General features: G+C 54.1%; 1 protein-coding gene across 1 annotated transcript; it reads right to left on the bottom strand.

Moving 5' to 3' along the window:
• Window positions 1–153: 153 nt before the first annotated feature.
• ACVR1C (activin A receptor type 1C) lies at window positions 154–25631 on the bottom strand. The gene is made up of 11 exons (XM_056496753.1): window positions 25468–25631; window positions 18343–18573; window positions 9998–10234; window positions 8587–8817; window positions 7071–7238; window positions 6213–6369; window positions 5101–5225; window positions 4863–4993; window positions 4069–4230; window positions 3560–3573; window positions 154–3383 (listed from the first exon to the last, which is right to left on the bottom strand). The coding sequence occupies exons 1-9, from the start codon at window positions 25538–25540 to the stop codon at window positions 4105–4107; spliced, it is 1479 nt and encodes a 492-aa protein (XP_056352728.1). The 5' UTR covers window positions 25541–25631; the 3' UTR covers window positions 154–3383; window positions 3560–3573; window positions 4069–4104.

Here is a 25631-nt window from a genome sequence, read left to right on the forward strand (position 1 = left end):
GAAGAGCAGGATCAGGGAGTTGTATGAAAGGGAGCTCAGTGAGAGCTCACACTGCTGTGGGTGCAAGAGCCACGAGTGAGGTTTCCACAGGTGCACACAGCTCTACCCTTCTCCCCACCACCATGAACATAAGAACCGTTTCAGGAACACAAGGGCAGCGAATGCAGAATTTATTAAAATTGCCACGTCTTCCCCAAATACAAAATAAACCATTATTTACATCCAGGCAGCTGCAATATCAGGCAATAACTTGAGCAATAGTTTCAGAAATAACTCTGCAGTGTGCACAGATCAGATATTTCACAAGACCAGGGTTGAAGTTAGCACTGCACAGCTATACTTAGTTCAGAAACATTACAGTGTTCCAGATAAAATACTAATGCTTCTTTTAAAAACAGACAGCTCAGGAAGTGGTTTGTAGATTGACAGAACATGACAGGTTTGTCTTAGGGACTGAGGATCACAGCAGGCTTAGACACAATGTCATAGCTACATTCAAAATACATCTGGTCCATTTATGCCAAAAATACATTCAGTGTAAGTTACAGTTTATTGCACATTTCTTATATTCTGTAGAAATATATTGTACCTCAACACTTATTCCCTGTACATTCATAAATACTGTTCTGCCCACGGGAGCAGGACATGGATGTTTTTCCCTAGAAGCTCTGGGGGGATTGGGGTCCCTCAGCCTGGGGTGGTCCCTGGATCACAGCACAGCCAGGGCAGAGGAGGGGACATGTTTGCAGTGCTGCTGGGGACAGCCAGGTGTCCCTAAGGACAGATCACAGACCCCATGAGCCACAGCAGGGGGTTGAGCCCCTCCATCAACACAAACATGGGCCTGTGCACCCAAAGGAGGGCAGAGCCCCAGTGCCACCCTGTCCCTGTCCTGGGACACTGGGACACTGTGGCACTGGGACACTGGGACACTGGCACTGGGACACTGGCACTGTCCCCAGGCAGACCCCCAACACCCCTCCCCATGGGCCAGGGGAGCTGGGACAGCCCTGAGCCCACCCTTGGCACAGCAGCTCCAGGCTGACACTGAGAAGAACTTGCCCTGACCCCTTGTAGGGACTGGGAATATTTCTAAACTAATTTATTTATAATTCCTGAACTTGGTACCAAGCAAACAAGTGACACAGCAATGGCTAAAATATTGTAGGGTTCTTTATGTTCTCAGGTGAGGGAATGAGCGTGATTAAGTGCAAATTATGAAAGTGGGGAAGTGCAGAGGAGATTACAGCCTGAATTTCTAAAGGAGTGTCTGGGGACAGCAGTTCAAGTAACACAAAAAAAACAGGTGCTACAGGAAACATTAATTAACTTTCCCTTTCAGTGCATAATCCCTACATTAAGCTTTAGATTGTAATTAGAAGCAAATAATAAAATATTGGTAACTGCCTCCAGTTAGAAGCATCAATTCAGAGAGGCTGAATGTGGTGACAGGTTTTGAGCATCCTTGAGCTCGACAATTTTCATGAGCTTAAGAACTTGTGAAGATTTCCAGGAACATTGTGACCTCTGAGGAAACCCAAGCCTCCCTGAACTGCCCAGAAGTGTTTTGGCATAACCTCTGTGCTTAAATTAGAGCAGGACAAACCCACACGGAGGGGAAAGGCCACTACAACAAGAGTTCTTTGGACTTTTTCTAAAGGAGTGCAGAGTTTACAAACATTTCAGAGCTCAGCACAACAACATGAGCCCCCTGGCTCAGTTATGTTCAACTCTGGTTGGTCACAATGTACATTAACCTCTCAACAACAAAAGAGAACAGAAAACCAGTGCAGAAATAGAGTTGGGTGAAAAGCCAGGGCAAACAGACCATAGTGTCTGATGCCAAGGGATATGTCCAGGGAAAAGGTTAAAGCTTCTGGGCTGGAGCTGTGACCTGAGTGAGGAGGAGCTGAGCCTGAGCATCCTCCCCACTCCTCCCACCAGGCACCACAAGGGTCTTGCTCAAATCACCAGGCTGGTCAACAATTTTCAGAGACTCCAGGGGGGAAACTGGACACTGAAACTCTTTTCCCACTTAAAAAAAATAAAGCTTTGCTTCTTCCTTTTTAAGTTAAGGACTTTTTTAAAGATAAGACCATTAAGACTACAAAATGCATAATTTTGCCTATTAAAAATATTCCAACACTATATTCAAATATGTGAGCCACAGAGTGGGCCAAAATTCACAAACTGCCAGAACATGGTTGAATGTTCATTTTAACACAACAACTCACTTTGCTGGCTTGTGATATCATGGAAACCTGGTCAGAAATGTTAATATTCATCATCAGCCTGGTGCTGATGTGGAATTCTGTAAGAAACCTCTGAACAGGCTGCATTGGCTTTTGTTAAATCTTTCCCCTAATACATCAAAAGGCACTAAAAAAATGTTGCCAATGATTGGAAAGACATTGCTAAAAATAAATATTTTCTTAGTTTAGGTAGAATTCCTCCTGTTCCATTCCTTAAAGCTAACAGAAAAGTATTGCCCCTGTTATTTTTCCTACTAACTGTTAAAAGGAAAAGTTGTCCCTTGATTGATCTGAACAAAAGACAGAGTAAAACAACTCAAATTTTAACCATGATATTGTACGTGAAACTGGACAATAAAAATAAATGTCAATAGGGAACTGACTCAATGGTTTTGTTCACAGTGTACACACTTAAGAGGAATTTCCATCTTTTCTAAATCCTTGGTTAATTATAAATATAGTAGTTCAAAATACAACCCATTTTCAGATCCCTGCAAAACAAGTACCGGTAAAAAGCCGGGTTAATTCGGTCTTTTGTTTGGTTTGAGGACAGAACACGAGGTTTGTCTCACAAACAGCCTTTGACCAACACCAGACATCCCAGGACGTTTGGCACCTGACAAGGGTGAAAAGCACAACAGCAAAAAGTATTTTTACACTGCCATGATGCTTGGAGCTCCTCCCCGCCATTCACTGGTGTCTGATTTACGGAAAAAACCCAAAGCGAGTGCCGGGCTCGCTGTGCCAAACCGAGCGGCGAGCGGAGAGCTGCGAGCGGACCCGCACGGGCTGAGGTAGAGCAGAACAAAAGCGAGATGGACACGGGAAGGGTGGCACGGGATGGATGGACACGGGAAGGATGGGCACGGGAAGGATGGATGGGCACGGGAAGGAAGGACGGGCACGGGAAGGAAGGACGGGCACGGGAAGGATGGATGGGCACGGGAAGGAAGGACACGGGAAGGAAGGACGGGCACGGGAAGGATGGATGGGCACGGGAAGGATGGATGGGCACGGGAAGGATGGATGGGCACGGGAAGGAAGGATGGGCACGGGAAGGAAGGACGGGCACGGGAAGGAAGGATGGACACGGGAAGGAAGGATGGGCACGGGAAGGATGGGCACGGGAAGGTTGGATGGGCACGGGAAGGAAGGACGGGCACGGGAAGGATGGATGGGCACGGGAAGGTTGGGGGCACGGGAAGGATGGACACGGGAAGGAAGGACGGGCACGGGAAGGATGGGCACGGGAAGGATGGATGGGCACGGGAAGGATGGCCACGGGAAGGAAGGACGGGCACGGGAAGGACGGGCACGGGAAGGATGGGCACGGGAAGGATGGATGGGCACGGGAAGGATGGGCACGGGAAGGATGGATGGGCACGGGAAGGGTGGGCACGGGAAGGAAGGATGGGCACGGGAAGGATGGATGGGCACGGGAAGGATGGACGGGCACGGGAAGGAAGGGCACGGGAAGGATGGGCATAGGCACGGGAAGGATGGGCATGGGCACGGGAAGGATGGACACGGGAAGGAAGGATGGCACGGGAAGGAAGGATGGCACGGGAAGGATGGATGGCACGGGAAGGAAGGATGGGCACGGGAAGGATGGACACGGGAAGGAAGGACGGGCACGGGAAGGTTGGATGGGCACGGGAAGGAAGGACGGGCACGGGAAGGATGGATGGACACGGGAAGGAAGGACGGGCACGGGAAGGATGGATGGCACGGGAAGGAAGGACACGGGAAGGAAGGACGGGCACGGGAAGGATGGCACGGGAAGGAAGGACGGGCACGGGAAGGAAGGACGGACACGGGAAGGACGGGCACGGCTCGGCGTCCCCCGGGGCTCTCAGGCCTTGCAGCCCTCGGGCACGCAGAGCTGCGACAGCGTTTTCTTGACGCGCAGCGCGGTGAGACGGGCGGCGCCGCTGGAGCGCCAGCACTCCCGCATCAGCCGGCCCAGCACCCGCAGCGCCTGCGGAACGGAACGGAGAGGGGATAAAATGTTGGGGAGGGAGTAGAGAAATTTTGTAAGTGCCTAGCAAGTAGTTCTGAAACAATAAAACAGCACCCCGGGGACAGAGAGGGGATAAAACAGCACCCAGGGGACAGACAGGTCTGCAGGGACAAGAATGGGGTACAGACAGGGTCTGGGGACAGGAACAGGGCACAGACAGGACCTGCAGGGGCATAAAACCTGCCAGGGTACAAACAGTGTCTGTGGTGGGACAAGAGCAGCACCCAGGGTACAACCAGCGTCTGCAGGGGGACAGACAACAGCCAGGGACACAACCAGCACCCCCTGCTCTCTGGTTTTCATACAGGGAGATAAAGTGCAGCTCTCTGACACCATGACAAGAGCTGCAGCGTCAATTCAGACCTGCCTTGGACAGCATTGAGCTCTTGGTGCAGAGTTTTCTCTGTATTGATCTGAGGGAGAATTAGACATCTGAAGCTTATGAATTCAGGAGAAGCTGGGCATTGAGTACCCTATCTCTCACAGGAAAATTCTGTCTTACATTAAACTTGAAAATACAAATAACAAAATAAAACTAGAAAAAAAACCCTACAAAATAAATTCAGAATAAACTAGAAAACTGCTTTTACCTCGCAGCTTTGCCACTGGTTTGGAATACTTGGTCTGAGCTTCTGCTCACAGACAACCCTTCTCATATCTTCTATGGAAGGATCAGAAGGCACGAGGTCGTAGTAAGGCAGCTGGTACTCCTCAGTGATCCCTGGGGAGGGTTTGCTGTGTGGGTGCCCGTGGCAGGGGGGGACAAGGAGGGCTCTGGTGCCCTTGCAGCCCCAGCCTTGTGGGCTGGGCGAAGGGCCAAAGGCTCACCTCCAGCCGAGCACCTGCGGGCGATCTCCCAGTACACCAGCCCCAGGGAGTACATGTCTGCTCGCTTGAAGGACTCGAAGATGCTCACGTTCATGGCATCCTCCAGGATCTCGGGGGCCATGTACCTTGGGGCACACAGTCACCTTGTGGGGCAGCTCCTGCAAAAGGCTGTGCTGCCACCTGCCAGGGCCTGCGACCCCTCGTGGGGCTGGCAGCTGTGCCCTGCCATCCAGGGACCTGGGGTGACCAGGGTGAGGGGCACACGGTGCCATGGGGCACAGAGCTCCATCCCACAGCAGGGTCTGAGATCTCCCCACCCACCCCGGGGCTGTGCCATCCCAGGGCACAGGGACGTGGCTGGGGCAGGGAGGGGCTGTCAGGGGCTGTGTTGGGTTGATATGACCAGAAATGTGAATTCTGTCCCCATCTGTTAACCCAGCTGGGGCAGTGCCCCTGATCTCCTGGCACACATTATCTGCTCATGGGCCATCTTTAACCCAGCTGGGCAATCATCTTTATCTTCCCACAGCCCATCCTCCCTCCAGGAGATATCTCCTGTTCATGGCCACTGAGTCCCAGGGCATGACTGATAAAATTCCATCATCCCATGGGAGATGCTCCAGCCAGGGGAGGAGCCAAGCCTTTCCTACCCAGATAAAAACTGAGATTTGCAACACCAGAGCAGCCTTTGCCACTGGATCCCAGAGGAAAACCAGAGCCTTCCACATCATCCCTGGAGCTTCAGAGGAAACTGCACCTTCTCCAGGAGCACTGCTCCAGCTGAACCACATCTGCCACTGCAGGAGGATGCAGCCACCATTGAATGGGACTGTGCCAACACCCTGACTGACTGACGGGTGTCAGCTTGGATTCTGACTCTGGCAGGGCTGGGATTGTTCTGTGTAACACTGCATTTCTAGTTTAATTTTCCTATTAAAGAACTGTTATTCCTAACTCCCATCTATTTGCCTGAGAGCCCCTTAATTTCAAAACTATAATAATAATTTGGAGGAGGGGGTTTCCATTCCCCATTTCAAAGAGAAGCTCCTGCCTTTACTGGCAGCCACCTCTCCCCCAAACAGGGCAGGACCATCCCCCGGGGCTGCTCCCACCTGCGGGTGCCCACGCGCGGGTTCTGGGGGATGTCGATGCTGTTCAGCACCGAGTCGTGCTTCACCGCCAGCCCCAGGTCGGCGATGGCGCAGCTCTCGTTCCTCTTCACCAGGATGTTCTTGGATTTCAGGTCCCGGTGGGCGATGGCCGGTTTCCCTGTTCACAGCAAGAGAAACGCCCCGATGGTGATAACGACAGCCCAAGGATGTGAGAACAGCTCTATTCACTTTTGTCACTACACCCTACGGAAATGTCGAAGCTTATTTCGAACAAGTAAAGCTCTGCTAAATGTTGTCAACTCCAAAAGAAAACTTCAAGGCTGTTTTTGTTTCAATATCTCAATATTTCAGTAATATTTGAATATTTCAGGAGTAAAACACAAAAAGAGAAACTGGAAGTTCACCCTTTGAATTAATTTAGAAAATAATGGAATCACTGGATGGATTAGGTCAGAAAAACCCTCTAAGCCCACCGAGCCCCACCACACCTCAGCACTGACAAGGCCACCAGTGCCTGTGTCCCCAAGTGCCACATCCACACAGCTTTCAAGGGATGGTGACCCCACCACTGCCTGGGGCAGCCTGTGCCAGGGATGGACAAACCTTCCTACGAAGAAATTTTTCCTTATTCTACCTTCATTGGCAGTAGAGCTGCTTCTATAAACGTGTTTTAAAGGCATGGATGAAGTGCAGCCAATGGAAGGGAGCAGACCTTTCCCAGCCTGTACTGCCCCACTCACACTCAGGCAGTTCCCCTGGCGCTAACAGTTTGGAAAACACCGTTCCAGGTCACCCATGATGTTTCTGAGAGCACCGGAGCTCCCTAAAGCCCTTGAGGGAAGGGAGGGCAGCACTTGCCTTGTGTGCCAACGATCTCCATGTGCAGGTGGGCCAGGCCGCTGGCCACCGACAGCGCCAGCCGGAGCATGCCCTCCACCGTCACCGTGCCCCTGTTGAGGTAGTCAAACAGCGAGCCCTGCTCGTGGTACTCGGACACCAGCCACAGCTGGGTCCACGTCCCGTTATCTGGCCAGAGGAGAATCGAGAATATGAGCCAGGGAAACCTTCCGTGTAAGAGCCTAAAGTGAGGGATGTGGAACTGCAGGTGGGCTCTTTAAAATGCTGTTTATTGTGTCCAAATGATGCAGCAATTCACAGGTCGTGGGTGACAGAGCCCAGCCCCAGCTGTGGGTTCATCTGAAAGCTTCTTTAGTTCTGGTTACAATGCATTATTTACTGTTCATTACAGAGCATCTTAAAACATGACAACCAATCAATACCTTTACTATTACCTAGAGCCTATCATAACTAACATTACCATATTCATGTGACTATTTTCCAATCACAAAAGGTTAGTGTGTTACAGTTTAAGCTAGAAGCTGTTTTTCAGTTTTGTTGGAGTGGAAAATCCTGAGATCTTTTCTCTACTTGCAACATGGCATTTTTGTTTGTCCCTGAAAATCTTTTTGCTTGGTAAAAAAATCTTTTGTTTGAGGTGGATTTATCCTTTGCTCTAAGTCATAAAATCCCCTTCCAACTCACTGCCCTTTGCCTTCTAGTTATCCAGTAAAACTGGCTCAGCAATTCTTTTCTTCTACACCAAAACTTGCTATCATTTCTATTCCTTCTCCAGATTCTACATGCAAAGATGTTATACACACACATCTGTGAGACCTTCCTGTCAAACCCTTACCCTTGCCAGCACCTCCCTGTTTGGGGAATGCAGCGAGTGTTCCAGCTGTGGCACTGGGAGGAGCCCAGGGCAGCTCAGGTCTGGCTCAGGAGTGGGGCAGCCAAACTGAGGCAGGCTCAGCACGCAGTGAGTGCCTCAGTTGGGCTGGGAAGCAGCCTGGGAGCCCTGAGCCCAAACATGGCCCAGCTCTGCCACAGCCACCATGCACAGGCAGGGAGGGATGTGGGCTGGGAAGGTGTGGGTGACACAACTGCCCCTGGGATCTCATACCCTGACACAATGACACTCTTCATGAGAAATCTTCCCCCCTTACTGAAACCCCTGTTATCATTTAGGATTTCTACTGGTCTTTAACTTTACTAGATGATTGGTCTTTTCTCACCTAGAATCTCAAAGTAATCGGATAGTTCTCAACTTCTAATTGTACTGGTTAGGATCCCAATCCCCCTAAACCCTATAAAAACCCCTTGCTGTGCTATGTAACTGGATTTTGCTGGTAGAACCCTTGGAAGAAATAAAGCTAATTTGGAACCTCTACAGTGACTCCAGATCTCACTCCTGGCTGGCTGAGAAGCTGCATTCTGCCCTGGGGGCCCCTGGAGCTATCTGACCCCAGAGCAGCCCAAAGGCAGACCCAGCCCAGCCCAGGAAGGCTCCTGGGAGCCCCCAGCCCCTGCTCACCCTTGTTGTCAGCAGCAATGAAGCCCAGGATGTTGTCGTGCCTCAGCATCACCGTCTGGTAAATCTCTGCCTCCCGGAACCAGGAGCGCTCGTCTCTGGAGGAGAAGATCTTCACAGCCACGTCCTCCCCGCACCACTTGCCTCGCCAGACTTCCCCGAAGCGCCCCTTGCCCACGATCTCCTGCAGGACAATGGTCCTTGCAATGGTTCTCTGCACCAGCAGAGGCAGCCCTGGCGGAAAGCAGAGAAACTGTGAAACTGCTCAGCCGGGACCGCCCAGCCCGGCACCGGCCGGCCCGGGAGCTGCACTCACGGCTTTGCTCTCCGGGACTGACGGGCAAACCCTCTCCCCACCAAAAACCTCCTCAAATCACGTTCTGGGTGCTACTTCCCAGTGGCTGTACATAGAAAAAACTTTTTAAAACACCAGTAAAAAATTAGAAATTTGGCCCAAACGACTCAATTTGGTTTGATACAGGCTGCAGCTGTCCTGCAGTTAATTAGTTGCTCCACTCTGGCTGAAATCTTTGAAAAGAAAAATAAATTACTATAGGAGCTCCACTGTGCTTTGCCAGCCACAAACCCTGCCTGGTTTGATTTGATCCTGTGTTTGTTGGGGACTTAAAACAAGGAAATATTAATTCTTCCTTTTTTTTTTTTTTTTTTTTTTTTTTTTAATAACTGCAATCTTGATTTTGGCTGCAGTCAGAACAAGTCACCCTGGTGCATGGGGCTCTGCCTCTGCTCAAGTCCAGCCTTGTTCCTGGCTCAGGGGTGGCTGGGAATAGTTAAAACCTTCAGAATAAATAAAGCCAAAGTCTGCTCATTAGAGCTGTGAAAAAGCATTAGGGAAGAACAACAATTTAATCCTCAGAGGTATGCAGCTCATGGAAATAAATTAAATTAGGCACCACTTGTACATTTTCCATTTACAAATAAAAGCAAGCATAGTTTACATAGTTTTCAATAAAATTTCTAGTTGAGGGAAGTTGGGCTACACATCCAAGACATGCCACTGGTCAAATGAGCTGGAATTTGTGATTCTCACTTCATTTTTAGGTTTCTTTGGTTTAATAAGTTCTCAATAGCAATGGAGGCATCACAGTAGGCAAGATATCAAAAATGGGAAACATGTTAAAAAGATGAATGTTCTGCTCAAAACGAGAATTTGGAGGAACATTGCTCTGAAATCTCAGAAGCACATCCTGGCCCGCTCGGGTGAGTTTAGCACCGTTCTTTATCAGCCTGTTCCAGCAGCAGCGGGTTTCACGCTGGATTCTGATTCCTGAGCTCCTGTTTTACCTCCCCCACTGCAACAAGGACCTGGCACTCTGCAGTTTGAGGAAGAGGAGCCACATCCCCGGTGCCACGGCACAACCCAGCGATGGCGAGGGGCACCCGCAGCACGTACCGGAGCCGGAGCCCGAGGTGGTCATGTCGTAGATGAGGTCCCGCAGCGTTTTCCCCGAGCCCAGCAGGCTGCCCTCGCACAGCGGCTCCTCCACGCTGGGCGCCTTGTCCCGGCGGCAGCGCCAGCCCCGCGCCGCGGCGGCCACCAGCAGGGCCAGCAGCACCGCGGCCACCGGCACGGCCACCGTGAGCAGCAGCAGCGGCCAGCGGCGTGCCGGGCGGGGAGAGGGATCTGCGGCTGTGGGACACACAGAGAGTGACACTGGGGACAAGGGACACACAGGGACAATGGGACAAGGGACACCGGCACGGCCACCGTGAGCAGCAGCAGCGGCCAGCGGCGCGCCGGGCGGGGAGAGGGATCTGCGGCTGTGGGACACACAGAGAGTGACACTGGGGACAAGGGACACACAGAGAGTGACACTGGGGACAAGGGACACACAGAGAGTGACATTGGGGACAGTGGGACACACAGAGAGTGACACTGGGGACAGTGGGAAACACAGAGAGTGACATTGGGGACAAGGGACACACAGAGAGTGACACTGGGGACAGTGGGAAACACAGAGAGTGACACCGGGGACAGTGGGAAACACAGAGAGTGACACACTGGGGACAAGGGACACACAGAGAGTGACACTGGGGACAGTGGGAAACACAGAGAGTGACACTGGGGACAAGGGACACACAGAGAGTGACACTGGGGACAGTGGGAAACACAGAGAGTGACACTGGGGACAAGGGACACACAGAGAGTGACACTGGGGACAGTGGGAAACACAGAGAGTGACACTGGGGACAAGGGACACACAGAGAGTGACACTGGGGACAGTGGGAAACACAGAGAGTGACACTGGGGACAAGGGACACACAGAGAGTGACACTGGGGACAGTGGGAAACACAGAGAGTGTCACTGGGGACAAGGGACACACAGAGAGTGACACTGGGGACAGTGGGACACACAGAGAGTGACACTGGGGACAGTGGGAAACACAGAGAGTGACACACTGGGGACAAGGGACACACAGAGAGTGACACTGGGGACAGTGGGACACACAGAGAGTGACACTGGGGACAAGGGACACACAGAGAGTGACACTGGGGACAGTGGGAAACACAGAGAGTGACACACTGGGGACAAGGGACACACAGAGAGTGACACTGGGGACAGTGGGACACACAGAGAGTGACACACTGGGGACAGTGGGAAACACAGAGAGTGACATTGGGGACAGTGGGAAACACAGAGAGTGACACACTGGGGACAAGGGACACACAGAGAGTGACACACTGGGGACAAGGGACACACAGAGAGTGACATTGGGGACAGTGGGAAACACAGAGAGTGACACTGGGGATAAGGGACACACAGAGAGTGACACTGGGGACAGTGGGAAACACAAAGAGTGACACTGGGGACAAGGGACACACAGAGAGTGACACTGGGGACAGTGGGAAACACAAAGAGTGACACACTGGGGACAAGGGACACACAGAGAGGGACAATGGGTACAAGGGACACCGGCACCGCCACCGTGAGCAGCAGCAGCAGCCAGCGGCGCGCCGGGCGGGGAGAGGGATCTGCGGCTGTGGGACACACAGGGACAGCTGTGAGACACACAGAGAGTGACACCGGGGACAGTGGGACACACAGAGAGTGACACACTGGGGACAGTGGGACACACAGGGACAGGTGTGACACTGGAGGGACAAGGGACAAGGACAGACTGGGTCACACAGCGAAGAGATGTGACACTGGGGATTGGGACACACAGGGACAGCTCTGACACTGGGGCTGGGACAAGGACAGGCTGAAGGGCTGCAGAGCAATCACACAGTGAGGGTCACACAATTACACAATCACAGAATTTTGGGTTGGAAGAGACTCCGCGACCATCGAGTCCAACCCAGCCCAACACCTCACTAACCCACGGCACCCAGCGCCACATCCAGTCTTTTTTAAATGCCCCAGACATGGTGACTCCAGCCCCTCCCGGGCAGACCATCCCAGCCCCTGATCACCCTTTCAGTAAAAGGCTTTTTCCTAACATCCAACCCGAATTTCCCTTGGCACAGCTTCAGGCTGTGTCCTCTCATTTTGTCAGTGCTGCCTGGAAGAGACCAACCCCCCGACCACAACCACCTTTCAGGGAGCTGCAGACAGTGATAAGGTCACCCCCGAACCTCCTTTTCTCCTCTCGATGCTTTCCCACAATTGTCCTGGCCAGAGAACAGAGAAAATTCACGTTCTCTGTAAGTGATGGAGCCTTTCCCCCACACCTTTTGTGCAGGAGCCTTGGTCTCAGGTCAGCATCCTGATCACCACCCAAGGAGCTCTTCAGAAAACTCTAGGAAGACACTGCTAAAGGTTTCACTAGCACATGAATACATGCATGATTCCTTTAATGTCCCTAAAATTTGAAATAAGTTAAAAAAACCAAAAACACCAGCACTTTTCCCCCAAATAAAACAAACCTGGAATGTGACCCATAAAGAGCCCTCAACACTCAGACCCACGAGTGCAAACGAGATCTCAGGGCTGCAGAAGATGTAAGGATCATGAGCTCCACCCCATGCCAGGTCACTCCTTCCCTTCAGGGGTGAGCTGGGCCACAAGCACACTGTAACCTGGGGTTTGAGAGTGGCCAAAGCCATGTGGGGTCTCAGCAGCAGCAGGCAGGCTCAGCACCCACTGCTGCCTTCCTCCAGTCAACACCACACATCTGCTCAGCAGCACAGCTCCAGCTCTCCTGAGCACAAAGCTGGTACATTTTGTTCACAGGTTTTTCCTCTAATGACTTCAAGAGGCTGCTCCAGGGCTGACCCAGGAGGTTTGTAAGAGGATTTGTGAGCAGGATTCCTCCTTGGAACTGCTGCTTGTTAACTCCAGGGTCTCCTAAACATTTTTCATTCTCTTTCCACAGGGCTGAGTTTTCCCTGAAACAGGGATGGAGTCATGGAGACAGTACAGAGAGATCCCCTACTCCAGGAGCTCTGGTGCCTCACTGAACCAGCCCTGCCACCCCAGACTGGGAGGGGATGCTGGGCACGGAGCAGGGCTGGCTCTGGGCAGGGCTAGGAGCAGGGCAGGGCTGGCTCTGGGCAGGGCTGGGCTGGCTCTGGGCAGGGCAGGGCTGGCTCTGTGCAGGGCAGGGCTGGGCTGGCTCTGAGCAGGGCAGGGCTGGCTCTGGGCAGGGCTGGGAGCAGGGCAGGGCTGGGCTGGCTCTGGGCAGGGCTGGGCTGGCTCTGGGCAGGGCAGGGCTGGCTCTGGGCAGGGCAGGGCTGGGAGCAGGGCAGAGCTGGCTCTGGGCAGGGCAGGGCTGGGAGCAGGGCAGGGCTGGCTCTGGGCACGGAGCAGGGCTGGGAGCAGGGCAGGGCAGGGCAGGGCTGGCTCTGAGCAGGGCTGGCTCTGGGCAGGGCAGGGCTGGCTCTGGGCACGGAGCAGGGCTGGGAGCAGGGCAGAGCTGGCTCTGGGCCATGGGGAGCAGGGCTGGCTCTGTGCTGGCCGTGGGGACAGATTCACAGCAGGCACAGAGCACAGGACATGAGCTGATCCCTGGCTGCTCAGCACTTCCCCTGGGCCATCCAAAGCAGCATCCTCCCTGCAGAGCTTGCCAGACTCTTTCTGGGTAGGAATGAGGTTTATTCATCCCCCGCAGGGGCTGGTGAAGACAAGCACGCAGGAGACACTGACCACACCACGTCAGCTCATCCCTACTGCTGAAAAACAACATTACATGAAAGGAACAAAATAGAACTTTACTGTTCTTAGGCCACCACAAACAGCAACAAAAGGAAATTCATCAGGAGGCTTCGAGCAGCAAGAACTGATCTGTTGGGAAGGGTCTGGGCAGGGCATGCTCACAGACTGGCCCCAGGATCAATGCCCAGGATGGAGCAGTGCTGGTCCCTGTGCCAGCAGGGACTGCATTCCCAGGAAACTGCCCTGGCAGCATGGCCAGCAGCTCCAGCAGGGACTGCATTCCCAGGAAACTGCCCTGGCAGCATGGCCAGCAGCTCCAGCAGGGACTGCATTCCCAATAAAAACTGCCCTGGCAGCATGGCCAGCAGCTCCAGCAGCTCCAGCAGGGACTGCATTCCCAATAAAACCTGCCCTGGCAGCATGGCCAGCAGCTCCAGCAGCAGGGACTGCATTCCCAATAAAACCTGCCCTGGCAGCATGGCCAGCAGCTCCAGCAGCTCCAGCAGGGACTGCATTCCCAATAAACCTGCCCTGGCAGCATGGCCAGCAGCTCCAGCAGCTCCAGCAGGGACTGCATTCCCAGGAAACTGCCCTGGCAGCATGGCCAGCAGCTCCAGCAGTCACTGCATTCCCAATAAAACCTGCCCTGCAGCATGGCCAGCAGCTCCAGCAGGGACTGCATTCCCAATAAAACCTGCCCTGGCAGCATGGCCAGCAGCTCCAGCAGCAGGGACTGCATTCCCAATAAAACCTGCCCTGGCAGCATGGCCAGCAGCTCCAGCAGCTCCAGCAGGGACTGCATTCCCAATAAACCTGCCCTGGCAGCATGGCCAGCAGCTCCAGCAGCTCCAGCAGGGACTGCATTCCCAGGAAACTGCCCTGGCAGCATGGCCAGCAGCTCCAGCAGTCACTGCATTCCCAATAAAACCTGCCCTGCAGCATGGCCAGCAGCTCCAGCAGGGACTGCATTCCCAATAAAACCTGCCCTGGCAGCATGGCCAGCAGCTCCAGCAGCAGGGACTGCATTCCCAATAAAACCTGCCCTGGCAGCATGGCCAGCAGCTCCAGCAGGGACTGCATTCCCAATAAACCTGCCCTGGCAGCATGGCCAGCAGCAGGGACTGCATTCCCAATAAAACCTGCCCTGGCAGCATGGCCAGCAGCTCCAGCAGCTCCAGCAGGGACTGTGGGTGCTGCACATCCAACACCAGCACCAGTGCACTATTGTACAATATTGTACACCAGCACTGAGTGTTCTGTTCATCAGAAATAACCCCAAACAGAAGCTGAGACGTTGCCACGTGTGAACCAAAAGCTGCACATCTGGCAGCACTCAGCAGCTGCACAATGCAGTGCACTTGTGGTCCAGCTTCTGTAAACAAGGCAGGATTGCAGGCAGCAAAAAGAAATGATTTTTTCCCTCCAATGGAAAAGCCATTCTCACACATCATTTGCCTTTGACACTGTAAAGCTTCCACTGCAAGGCTCCCAGAAGCCTGAGCTGTGTGTGTTCCCAGGCTATTCTGGGGGCAAAATTACATTTGCTTTCCTATGCAGTAAGAAAATCTATTGTGTCCTATCAATGGGGAGGCTCTAGCCAGCTCCACACAATACTTAAAAACCATTTCAAAAATACAGTGTGGGCTAGAGTCTAAAATTAAATTTCTCCAGCTGCCACTGTGACTACAGACTCCATTCACCATTGGGGGGGTGAGGCAGAAATCACAAACTCTATCTCCTAAATATCAAATATGGCTCAAAAATCCTGTGAGACACAAATCTACAGCTGGAAAAATCCAGGTCTGATTAGCAAGTACTGAAGGCAGCCTGCTCCACCTGGGGCACGGTGGTGGGTTCTGCAGAGAGAACAGAATGAGGATGCACAAGGGGTGATGATCATGGGAGGTGCCTCGGGCCAGCAGCACTCAAGGTGTTTTCTGCAGCCCTGCTGGGACAGGAGAAGCTCTGCTGGGGCAGAAAGCATCCCAGGTAAACCAGCAGAAACCTGGAAAGGAATCCAGGGCGACACGGGAAAAAACCCAAATGCTGCAAACTCATCCTGCACTTTGACACTTTCACCTGCTACTGCAATGTGCCACGACGAAATCCCTGCCACAAGAAGGGGGACATAAAAGGAGAGATCCAGGTTTAATCCATCTTTAAAGCTTTTCAGACACTCTAAGAAAAAAAAAAAAAAAAAAAAAAAAGAAAAAAAAAAAAAAGCCTCAAAGAAAAGTCAGCCCAGAGCCCTGCCTGGGGCAGGCATCGCCACCTGCAGCTGTGCCACGGGAATTCAGGCACCTCACACACTGCTCTGCCCCAAGATCCTCTCCCTGCACTCCTCTCCTGCTCTCCAGGCACTCCTGCACACACAGACCTTTATCCATTGCACTCTCAGACATATAGATATGGTTGAAACATATATATACAAAGGTAGATACATATATATACACATATATATATATCTACATATATATATACAAAGGTGTATATATATTTATATATATAATTATATATATTATATATAATTATATATTAAATATTATGAAAACATAATTTATATATATATATAAAATAGAGATAGATAGATAGATAGATAGATAGATAGATAGATAGATAGATAGATAGATAGATGTGATACAGGTAACATACAACAGTTCCTCCCTACCCAGGTGTCTGTACCAAGTGCCACCTGTCGGGTGTCTGACACAAGGGACTGACCCCAGAGCTGTCCCCAGCTCCTGGCAAGATGAGCTGTGTGAGGAGGGGCTGTCAGGAAAGGCCAGCACAGAACCCCCTCTGGCACTGCCCTCAAATCTTTAGAGCAAAGGGCTCAGGGTAAGAATTCACTCTATTTTTTTTTGGGTACTGAAATATGAAACTAGAGGTTTTGCAAGTCCCAGTTCAAGTGCTGGAACAGCAGATGTGCCTCCAGCACTCCTCTAGAAATAGCAGCTTTCTTCCCCACTTGGAAAAACCACCATGGCACCTCGTAGTTCTAGAGCTCAGCCACAGTGAGTGTGGCCCTTCTGTGGTCAGCTGAGAGAAAAACAATGTCCCAGGGTGGCTGGGTGATGTCTGTGGGGACACAGGCATCACAGAAACTATCCTTAGCACCAATTTAATAATCCTTATTCCCCACAGCACAGGTGAGGCTGGGTGCCAGGGTTCACCAGGAGGTGACAGTGCCCAAGGCAGCTCCCCGTGGTCTGCCCAGCAACAGCCCTAAAAATTCCATTAAGAACTACATAATAGCATCTTCCATTCAAGTTAGAATTTTAAATTGTGTATTAATTTGCGTCTTTCTTACCTATAATATATCTCACTGTGGTAAGGTATTATCTGATAAAATGGTATATATTACACCTCCTTTAAAAAAAGCCTGGAATAAACACAGATCTTGGAAAGAAGAACATAAAAACTAAACTAGAATTATGCTAAAAGTAGTATAAATATTTATTTTTGGACAGCACTGAATCAACTTCATTACACAACTATGAGCCTGGCAGACACTCTGCACCATCTGGGCAATACACAGGGCTCCTGGGAGGGCCAGCCCCTTTCCTGCCTCCCACTGCAGCAGGGGTGTCACAGCCTCTGGCCCCTGCTGAGCAAGGCTGGGTGACACTGATGGACACCAAAGTGACACCAAAGTGACACCAAAGTGGCACCAAAGTGGCACCAAAGTGGCACCAAAGCGACACCACAGACCAGCTGGCCCAGGCTGCTCACATCACTCCAGCACCCAGGGCTCACATTGCTGCAGCTGCACCAGTCCTGCAGTGCCCTGGGGTCCTGCCCCTCCTGCCCCCCGAAGAGCTGGTGCGTGTAGGGCATGGGACTGGGATAATGCTGGACTGGGACAGTGTTGGACTGGGATAATGCTGGATTGGGACAGTGTTGGATTGGGACAGTGTTGGACTGGGACAATGTTGGACTGGGACAGTGTTGGATTGGGACAGTGTTGGACTGGGACAGTGTTGGACTGGGACAGTGTTGGACTGGGACAGTGTTGGATTGGGACAGTGTTGGACTGGGACAGTGTTGGACTGGGACAGTGTTGGATTGGGACAATGTTGGACTGGGACAGTGTTGGATTGGGACAGTGTTGGACTGGGACAATGTTGGACTGGGACAGTGTTGGATTGGGACAATGTTGGACTGGGACAGTGTTGGATTGGGACAGTGTTGGACTGGGACAGTGTTGGACTGGGACAGTGTTGGATTGGGACAGTGTTGGACTGGGACAATGTTGGACTGGGACAATGTTGGACTGGGACAATGTTGGATTGGGACAGTGTTGGATTGGGACACCTTCAGTAGCACAAGAAATTGCCTCTCCTGCACGCAGAGCTGCAGTTTGTATTTTGCTGGATGGAACACTGTGTTTGCAGCCGGGCTCTAAACCCCCATGGGCAGGAGCCCTGCCCTGCCAGTGCCTGTCTGGTGCCCATGCCCTGCCCGTGTCCATGCCCAGCCCCTGTCCATACCCAATCCCAGTCCATGCCCTGCCATGCCCAGCCCCTGTCCATGTCCCAGCCCTGCCCGTGCCCATGCCCTGCCCATTCCCAGCCCCTGTCCATCCCCAATCCCTTCCCGAGTCCCAGCCCTGCCCAGCCCTGCCCCGCCGGCCGGCACTCACCGAGCGGCAGGCGCAGTGTGATGTTGTTGCAGAAGTCGGTGTAGCAGCACTCGGTCTTGGTGACGTTCTTGGAGCTGTGGCAGAAGACCTGGGCATGCAGCTCGGGCAGGGACACGCAGGACTTGACCACCTCCTCTCTCCCGTTGCTCAGCATCACCGAGGCCCAGCAGGCGCCCTCCGTGTGGCAGGTGAAGTTGGTGTGCTCGCACAGCTGGCACACGCACTGCAGGCCTGCGGGAGGGACGGCGTGGGGACCGCGCCTGGCACGGCACGGCTCGGCACAGCCCTGGGGCAGAGCAGAGCCCGGCACGGCACGGCACGGCACGGCACGGCACAGCCCTGGGGCAGAGCAGAGCCCGGCACGGCACGGCCTGGCACTGCCCGGCACTTTATCACGGCATGGCACGGCCCTGGCGTGGCACGGCATGGCACAGCCTGGCACCGCATGGCACGGCATGGCATGGCACGGCACGGCATAGCACGGCATGGCTTGGCACGGCCTGGCACGGCATGGCATGGCACGGCATAGCACGGCATGGCATGGCACGGCACGGCACGGCATAGCACGGCATGGCATGGCACGGCCTGGCACGGCATGGCACGGCACGGCACGGCATGGCACGGCCTGGTACGGCACGGCACGGCATGGAATGGCACAACACAGCACAGCACAACACAGCACGGCACGGCAAAACACAGCCCGGCACGGCACGGCACGGCACGGCACAGCCTGCACAGCCTGCACAGCCTGGCACTGCCCGGCACCGCATGGCACGGCACGGCACAGCACAGCCTGCACAGCATGGCCCTGGGGCAGAGCACCACCCAGCACAGCACGGCATGGCACAGCACAGCCCGGCACAGTATGGCACGGGCACAGCATGTCCTGGCACAGCACGGCCGGGCCCGGCCGGGCCCAGCCTGGCACAGCCCAGGCACAGCCTGGCCTGGCACAGTATGGCACGGCACAGCACGGCCCAGCCTGGCACAGCCCAGGCACAGCCTGGCCTGGCACAGTATGGCACGGCACAGCACGGCCCAGCCTGGCACAGCCCAGGCACAGCCTGGCCTGGCACAGTATGGCACGGCACAGCACGGCCCAGGCACAGCACGGCCCCGGGGCACCCGTGCGAGCTCGGGCTCAGGGCCAGTGCCGGGCTCGGGGGCTGCAGGAGGACACTGGACACTGGACACTGGACACCCCCAGCGCTGTCCCCAGCATTCACACACAGTCACTTTCCAAACCTTGGTCCCACCAAGCTCCATCCTGGAGATGGCATCTGCCTTTCGTGGTGGAGAAGAGCCGCCACCCCAAAAAGCAGCTCCCCAAAAGCTCCCAAAACCACGGCCCCCCTTGCCTGTCCCTGCCTGCAGCTGTGCCAGAGCTGACAGAGCCAGCACCAGGACAGACTCGGGCAGAAGGACAGAAGGACAGAGGACAGAAGGACAGAAGGACAGAAGGACAGAAGGACAGACAGATGCCTCCTCCCCGTCTCCTCAGCCCCCTTGTCCACACAGCCCGTTCTGGCTCAGCTCCAGCTCTGCCAGGCTGAGCCCTGCTCTGCTCAGGACAATAATTTCAGCACAAATCTTTATTTTCTTTGGAATTGCAGGGAATTGCTGTTATTGAGGGATAAGAGAGAGCTGGAATTGAAACGTGGTCAGTGGTGTCAGAGCTGCCTCGGTGGCCTCAGAGGGTTTTCCAGCCTAAACCGTTCCCTGGCTCTGCAATCTCAGAGTCCCCAGGAGCACAGAAGCGCTGACAGACACAGCACGAATGTGGTTTCTGTTCCTGTGACACTCCTGGGTCCCTCACAACCATCTCCATCCTGTGCCACCTCCCAAGGGACAGCTGGTGCTGTTTGTCCCCAGCTCGGGCGCACAGTCCTCCTGGCACGGTGTGCTGCTTGTCCTGCCTGAGAGGCACCATCCATCACACAGCCCTGCACATCACACAAATCCCTCCTCAGAGGCATCTCCCTGCTCCCAGAACTGCTGCCAGCAGCAAGACTCAGGCACAAACAAATCAGAGATCCAGCAGAAGGAAAACATCACCACCAAAACTGCAAAATAAAAGCATTATTGAGGAAATGAGTCCAGCACTGTTCAAGTGTCTTCAGGGCTTTAGACACATCATGTCAGTGCTTTTCTCCCTTTCTCACAGTCTAAAAATAAAGTGGGAAATTGTCTCTATTACATCATCTGTGGTGGATCACTGACAGATTTATCCACACTCTGTACTTGCAGATTATCTGGGAGCAGAGCTGATCAAAACTGTCCCTGCACATTCCCAGCAGCCCCTCTGAGCCCCACAGACTCGGGGGGAGCTGGGGATGGTTGAGGAGCTCTGTCCCCCACCCTGACCCCTCTGACACAGCCCTGCCAGAGTCCAGGGGCTCTGCACCCCAAATCCTGCCCCCACACAGGGAAAAAGGGAAACTGTAGAGGCAGGATCAGAGGTGGAGTTCTGTGAAAGACAAGACACTTTCCTCACAGAAGCCTTTCACAGACCACTTTCAAACATAATTCTACAAAAGCAGAAGCCTCAGGTTCCTCAGACACCTGCCTGTGCTGCTGGCTGACTTCTCACACAGAAAAAATTATGGAAACCACAAAGCAGATGCAAATCCCTGACCCTGTGCTCAGGAGTGTTTGTGTCCCTCCTGAGCCCTTTGTTACCAGAGCAGAGAGAGGATTGAATGCACCCATACAAACACAGGGTCTGGCACCTGTGCTGCTTCAGCTGCCTCAGCCCTTGTGCAGCCAGGGCAGGGGCTGGGCCCTCCTGAACACGGCCCTGGGAAAATCCAGGCTTTGCCACTGCCATCCATCCCCCCGAGCAGGCAGTGACAAACCCAGTGTCACCTCCCTGCTGTGCCTCACAGAGCCCCTCACAGGCACTGTGCAGCCCTCCTGCTGCCAGGAGCCCGTGTCCCCATCCCCAGTGACATCCCCAGAGGTTGTGCTGGAGCTGCTCTGCTCCATCAGGGAGCCCCAGTGCTGCTCCTGGCCGCTCCTGACAGCTCCTTCCCTTGGAGGGAATTGTCCAGGTCAGCTCCAGAACAGCCCATCTACAACCACTGGCAGTGTATCCCAAGTTTCCATGGCACATCTGGCTCACATCTGCTCTGTTTTGCCTCAGCTGCTGTCCCAGAGGAGGCAGCAAGGCGTTCCCTCAGCCTGCAGGCAGAGGGGTGATGGACAGGGATGGAAATCTTCCTCTCCCCATCCAGGCAGCAGAACCTGTGCTGCTGTTCCACAGAACGTTTCACATCACTAGAGGAGAGGAAGAATTTTTAACTGTTGGCTGAAATTCTGCAGTCCCTATACACAGCAAGAACTGCTTCCTCCCTCCCAAACCCATTCCTGAGGACAGTCCTGGCAATGCCGCTGGGGATGCACTGCCTCAGGACAAAGGTCAGGACTCCACCACCCTGGAGACCAAGGAATGGAACAAGGTGACTGCCAAAGAGGAAAACGTGCTCCCAAACTTTCCTTAATCTGGTAGTGAACATGACTCCTTTATTTACTCAAGCACAACAATTCCCTTAAAACATTCCATTCTCTGGTTGAGAAATGAGGAGAAAGTGAACAACTGAAACGCTGCAGAGTATGCCAGGCACCCAACCCTGGCCACCCGCAGCCCCAGCTCTCTGAGCTTGGAGCTCTCTGAGCTTGGAGCTCTCCAGCAGCCACTCACAGATGTGCCCTGACCCTCCCCAAAGCCCGAGGGGAGGAGAGGGAGAGGGAGAGGGAGAGGGAGAGGGAGAGGGAGAGGGAGAGGGAGAGGGAGAGGGAGAGGGAGAGGGAGAGGGAGAGGGAGAGGGAGAGGGAGAGGACTGGGCAGGACAGGCACCCCACGGGCTCCCCCAGCAGGGACAGCAGCCACAGCCACACTGTCACACAGGTCCCTCCCAAGGGCAGCTGGCACTCACAGGACCCAACCAGCAGCAGCAGGAACCAGGAGCTGAGGGCCAGGGGAGATGCACACATGAGGAAAGCAGCTTTTGGCCACAGAGACCCCAGGAGCAGAGGTTTCCTGGGTCTGGCATTTTTAATGCCTACAGGGTTTTCAAGGACAGTTTTCCTGCTGTTGTTGCAAGAGGAGCTGGGACTACACACCAGATTCTTGGATGAGTCCCACCATGAGTCAAGGGCAGGATGACTTGGTCTTCAGAGCAGAAAATAATCTGCCTGACTTACCTAAAAAGTGACATTTCCTGCCTTTTGGCTTTCAGTGCAACTGCCAGAAAACAGGCAGGAAGGCAGTGCCAGGCAATGAGCTTACAGAGCAGGAGCAGCAGAGCCAGCCCCTGACTCCCCACAAAGCAGCACAAGATGCTTTTTGTGCTTCCACCCCTCTGCCAGCAAGTGTCAGCATCAAGTACCTGAACCACGAGAGAACTGAGGAACGAGGGAGGCATTAGATGGGAATGGGAGATGGAAGAACAGGAGCTCAAACACCAGCTTAATGTAGAAAATGAAAATTTAAACACATTGGTAGACAGTGCAGCTTCAAAAGTTAAATGGAAGGACTTGAACACTCAGCACAAGCCACTGACAGCACAGGGTTAACAGAACTGAACTAAAAACTCAGGGGGAGCAAAGCCCAGAGCTGCCCTCTCCTGTGAGCCACACAAGGCTCCACATTTCAGCACAGGCTGTTTTCTACACAGGTTAAGCAATCTTCCAGAGTCACAACCCATCCTACCCATCACAGGATCCAGGAGAGGGCTGAGCTCTGGGAGCAGCTCACAGGCTGCTGGAGGCAGCACTGGCTGCACAGCAGTGCAACACACGGAATCACAGAATTGTTTGGACTGGAAAAGCTCTCTGAGACCAAATCCAAGAGCCCCTCCATCACTGCCCAGGCCACCACAGCCCAAGTCCCCAGGTGCCACATGCCATGGCTGTCAGGGCCCTCCAGGGATGGGGACCCCATCACCCCATCACTGCCCCGTGTGAGGCACTGGCAGAGCCCAGGGGTGTCCAAGCCCAGCCAATGTCACCTGAGCGTGCTGGGGACCCCCACAGCTGCCAGTGCTGATGGCAGGGGCAGCCCTGAACCCCCAAGTGCCCACAGCACCCCTGTCCCTGCTCCAGCCCCTGCTCTGTGCCACCCCCAGCACAGCAGGGACAGATCCAGCCCCACCATGGAAGTGACACTGCCAAATTTATTCTCTTGGAATTTGTTTCTTCAGAAGGCAAAAACCAGAATTTTGAGCAATGACAGGTCTTTAAAAAACCAAACCTGCTTTTTGGGCTATTATGAAAGATGTGGAGAAGTTCCCCCTCTGAAGAGGGCTATGAAGGAAAATAATTGGTGTAAAATCTCCCAATATTAATATACTGTAAAAAAGGACTGATACCAAACAGGACAAAAAAACTAGAAAAAAAAACAACTAGAAAGTTGTAAAAAAGAGAGGAAAAGTATTTGTTCTACAATTGAGGAAAATGTCTGAATGAGAGACATCACATAGTTCCAGAGTTTTGATTTCTTAAATAAATATCTGTGGAGTGATTTTATAAACATTTGCAAGTATCATCATTTTGGAAGGAGGATACTGGATGCTCTAAATCCCCATTCTGGAAAAGCTCAGCATCCAAGGCAAAACCCAGCTGGCAGGAGCTGCGTCCAGGCATTGAAATGAATATTGACAGGGCAGGGGAAGGGCTGCAACACCCGGGGAAATTACTTCTGTTGGAACAAGCTGCCAAAGGACATTTCTGGGTTTGAGCAGGCGAGGTGTCCTTGGGAAGGTTGTGCCTTATGGGACACAGCAGAGCAGTGTGAGTGCAGGAGTTTGGAATGCACGCACAGAGCTGAAGCAGAACCTGCTGGTCCCAGCCCGTGAGGGGCTGAGGGCAGTTCCAGCACAGGGCTGTGGGTTCAAACTCCATGGAAAATACCCTGGAGATAACCCGGGGTGACAGCACCGAGCCCCTGCTGCCTGGAACTGCTGCACAAGCGAGTCCTTGGTACTGACACCTCCTAAAGTCACACCTGAGCAGTTTGAGGAGGAATTTTCCACCCAGACAGACGCTGACTGTCCCCTCTATTGCCACACATCTGCCTGCTCTGTGCACATCTGGTCCGTGGCCAGCCCAGGGCTGAGCCAGGCTCTGCGCAGGCTGAGGAGAGGATCCCGCTCTGCTCCTTCGGGGAGCACAGCAAGGCAAGAGCTCTGTGCACAGAACAGCCAAAGCCAACGCGACTCCTCAGCTCTGGATGCGCCCAGAGGAAGCGCTGAGGCCAGGCGCGGGCAATGCCCGGGTTAACTCGGGAGAACGAGGGGCTGCTCGGGGCTGCGGAACAGCTCCGGAGGAAGCAGCAGAAGAGCTCTTAGGGAGCAGGTTTGACACCCTGGGGAGGTCCCAGCGATGGGCAGGTGCGCAGTGCCACACAGAAGGGTTTCACAGCTGAGCTTGGTTCCTCCTCCCTGCCCAAAATCAGAGATTCTGTGAGCGGCCGGGCACGGTCCTTCCCCGCACTCGGGGCTGCGACCTCCCCTCTCTGCACGGTCCCAGCGAGCATCCCACACGGAAACTGCCCCGGTGCAAACACGGACAAGCTAAAATCCACTAAACCTAACAGAAAAACTGCCAAATACTCTGTGGTGCGCTGCCTTGCTTACCGCTGCTGGAGAGCGCGGGTTGAGGTTTTAGAGGGACGATTGAGGGGAGGGAGCGTGTCCCAGCACCGCCTGGAGAGAGGAGCCGCACGCCGGCGATGAGGTTCGGCACCGACAGCTCCTCTCACCGGGACCGGTGCCGCTCCGGCTGAGCATCCCGGGCTGGACCGCCGGGACGGCGTGGGAAGCCCCAGGGATCAGAGATTCCCGCTCCGGTAAATCCCCGCTGACCCAGTTCTCGGGACGCGCGGCCGTGACTGAAGGCACCGAGAGCGCGAACCCCCGAACGGGTGGGATGGAAAGCGGGGTTCAGAGCAGCGCCCCGAGCATCGCGCCCCGGCCCCGGTACCGCTCCCGGAGCTCCCGGTGTCCCTGGTACCGCTCCCGGTACCGCTCCCGGTGCTCTCGGAGCTCCCGGAGCCCCTCCCGGAGCTCACGGTGCAGTTCCCGGTGCCGCTCCCGGTCCCTGGTACCGCTCCCGGTGCCGCCGTACCTGCGCAGAGGGACACGGCTGCTCCGAGCAGCGGCAGCGCCGCCCGCAGCGCGGACCCGGGCGCGCCCCGCATGGCCCCGGGGCCGGTGCCGTTCCCGGTGCCGCTCCCGGTGCCGTTCCCGGTGCCGCTCCCGGTGCCGCTCCCGGTCCGGTGCCGCTGCCGC

Source organism: Oenanthe melanoleuca, chromosome 7 (genome assembly GCF_029582105.1).
Source record: "Oenanthe melanoleuca isolate GR-GAL-2019-014 chromosome 7, OMel1.0, whole genome shotgun sequence".
Taxonomy (NCBI): domain Eukaryota; kingdom Metazoa; phylum Chordata; class Aves; order Passeriformes; family Muscicapidae; genus Oenanthe; species Oenanthe melanoleuca.

What these genes read in the sequence shown, in the direction of transcription:
- ACVR1C (XM_056496753.1), bottom strand. Translation starts at nt 25,540, where the DNA reads ATGCGGGGCGCGCCCGGGTCCGCGCTGCGGGCGGCGCTGCCGCTGCTC. An exon ending in CATTGCTGCTGACAACAAGG is followed by an intron (nt 7,239 to 8,586) that starts GTGAGCAGGGGC and finishes TCCTCTGGCCAG; the next exon opens with ATAACGGGACGTGGACCCAG. An exon ending in GGAGATCGTTGGCACACAAG is followed by an intron (nt 6,370 to 7,070) that starts GCAAGTGCTGCC and finishes TGCTGTGAACAG; the next exon opens with GGAAACCGGCCATCGCCCAC.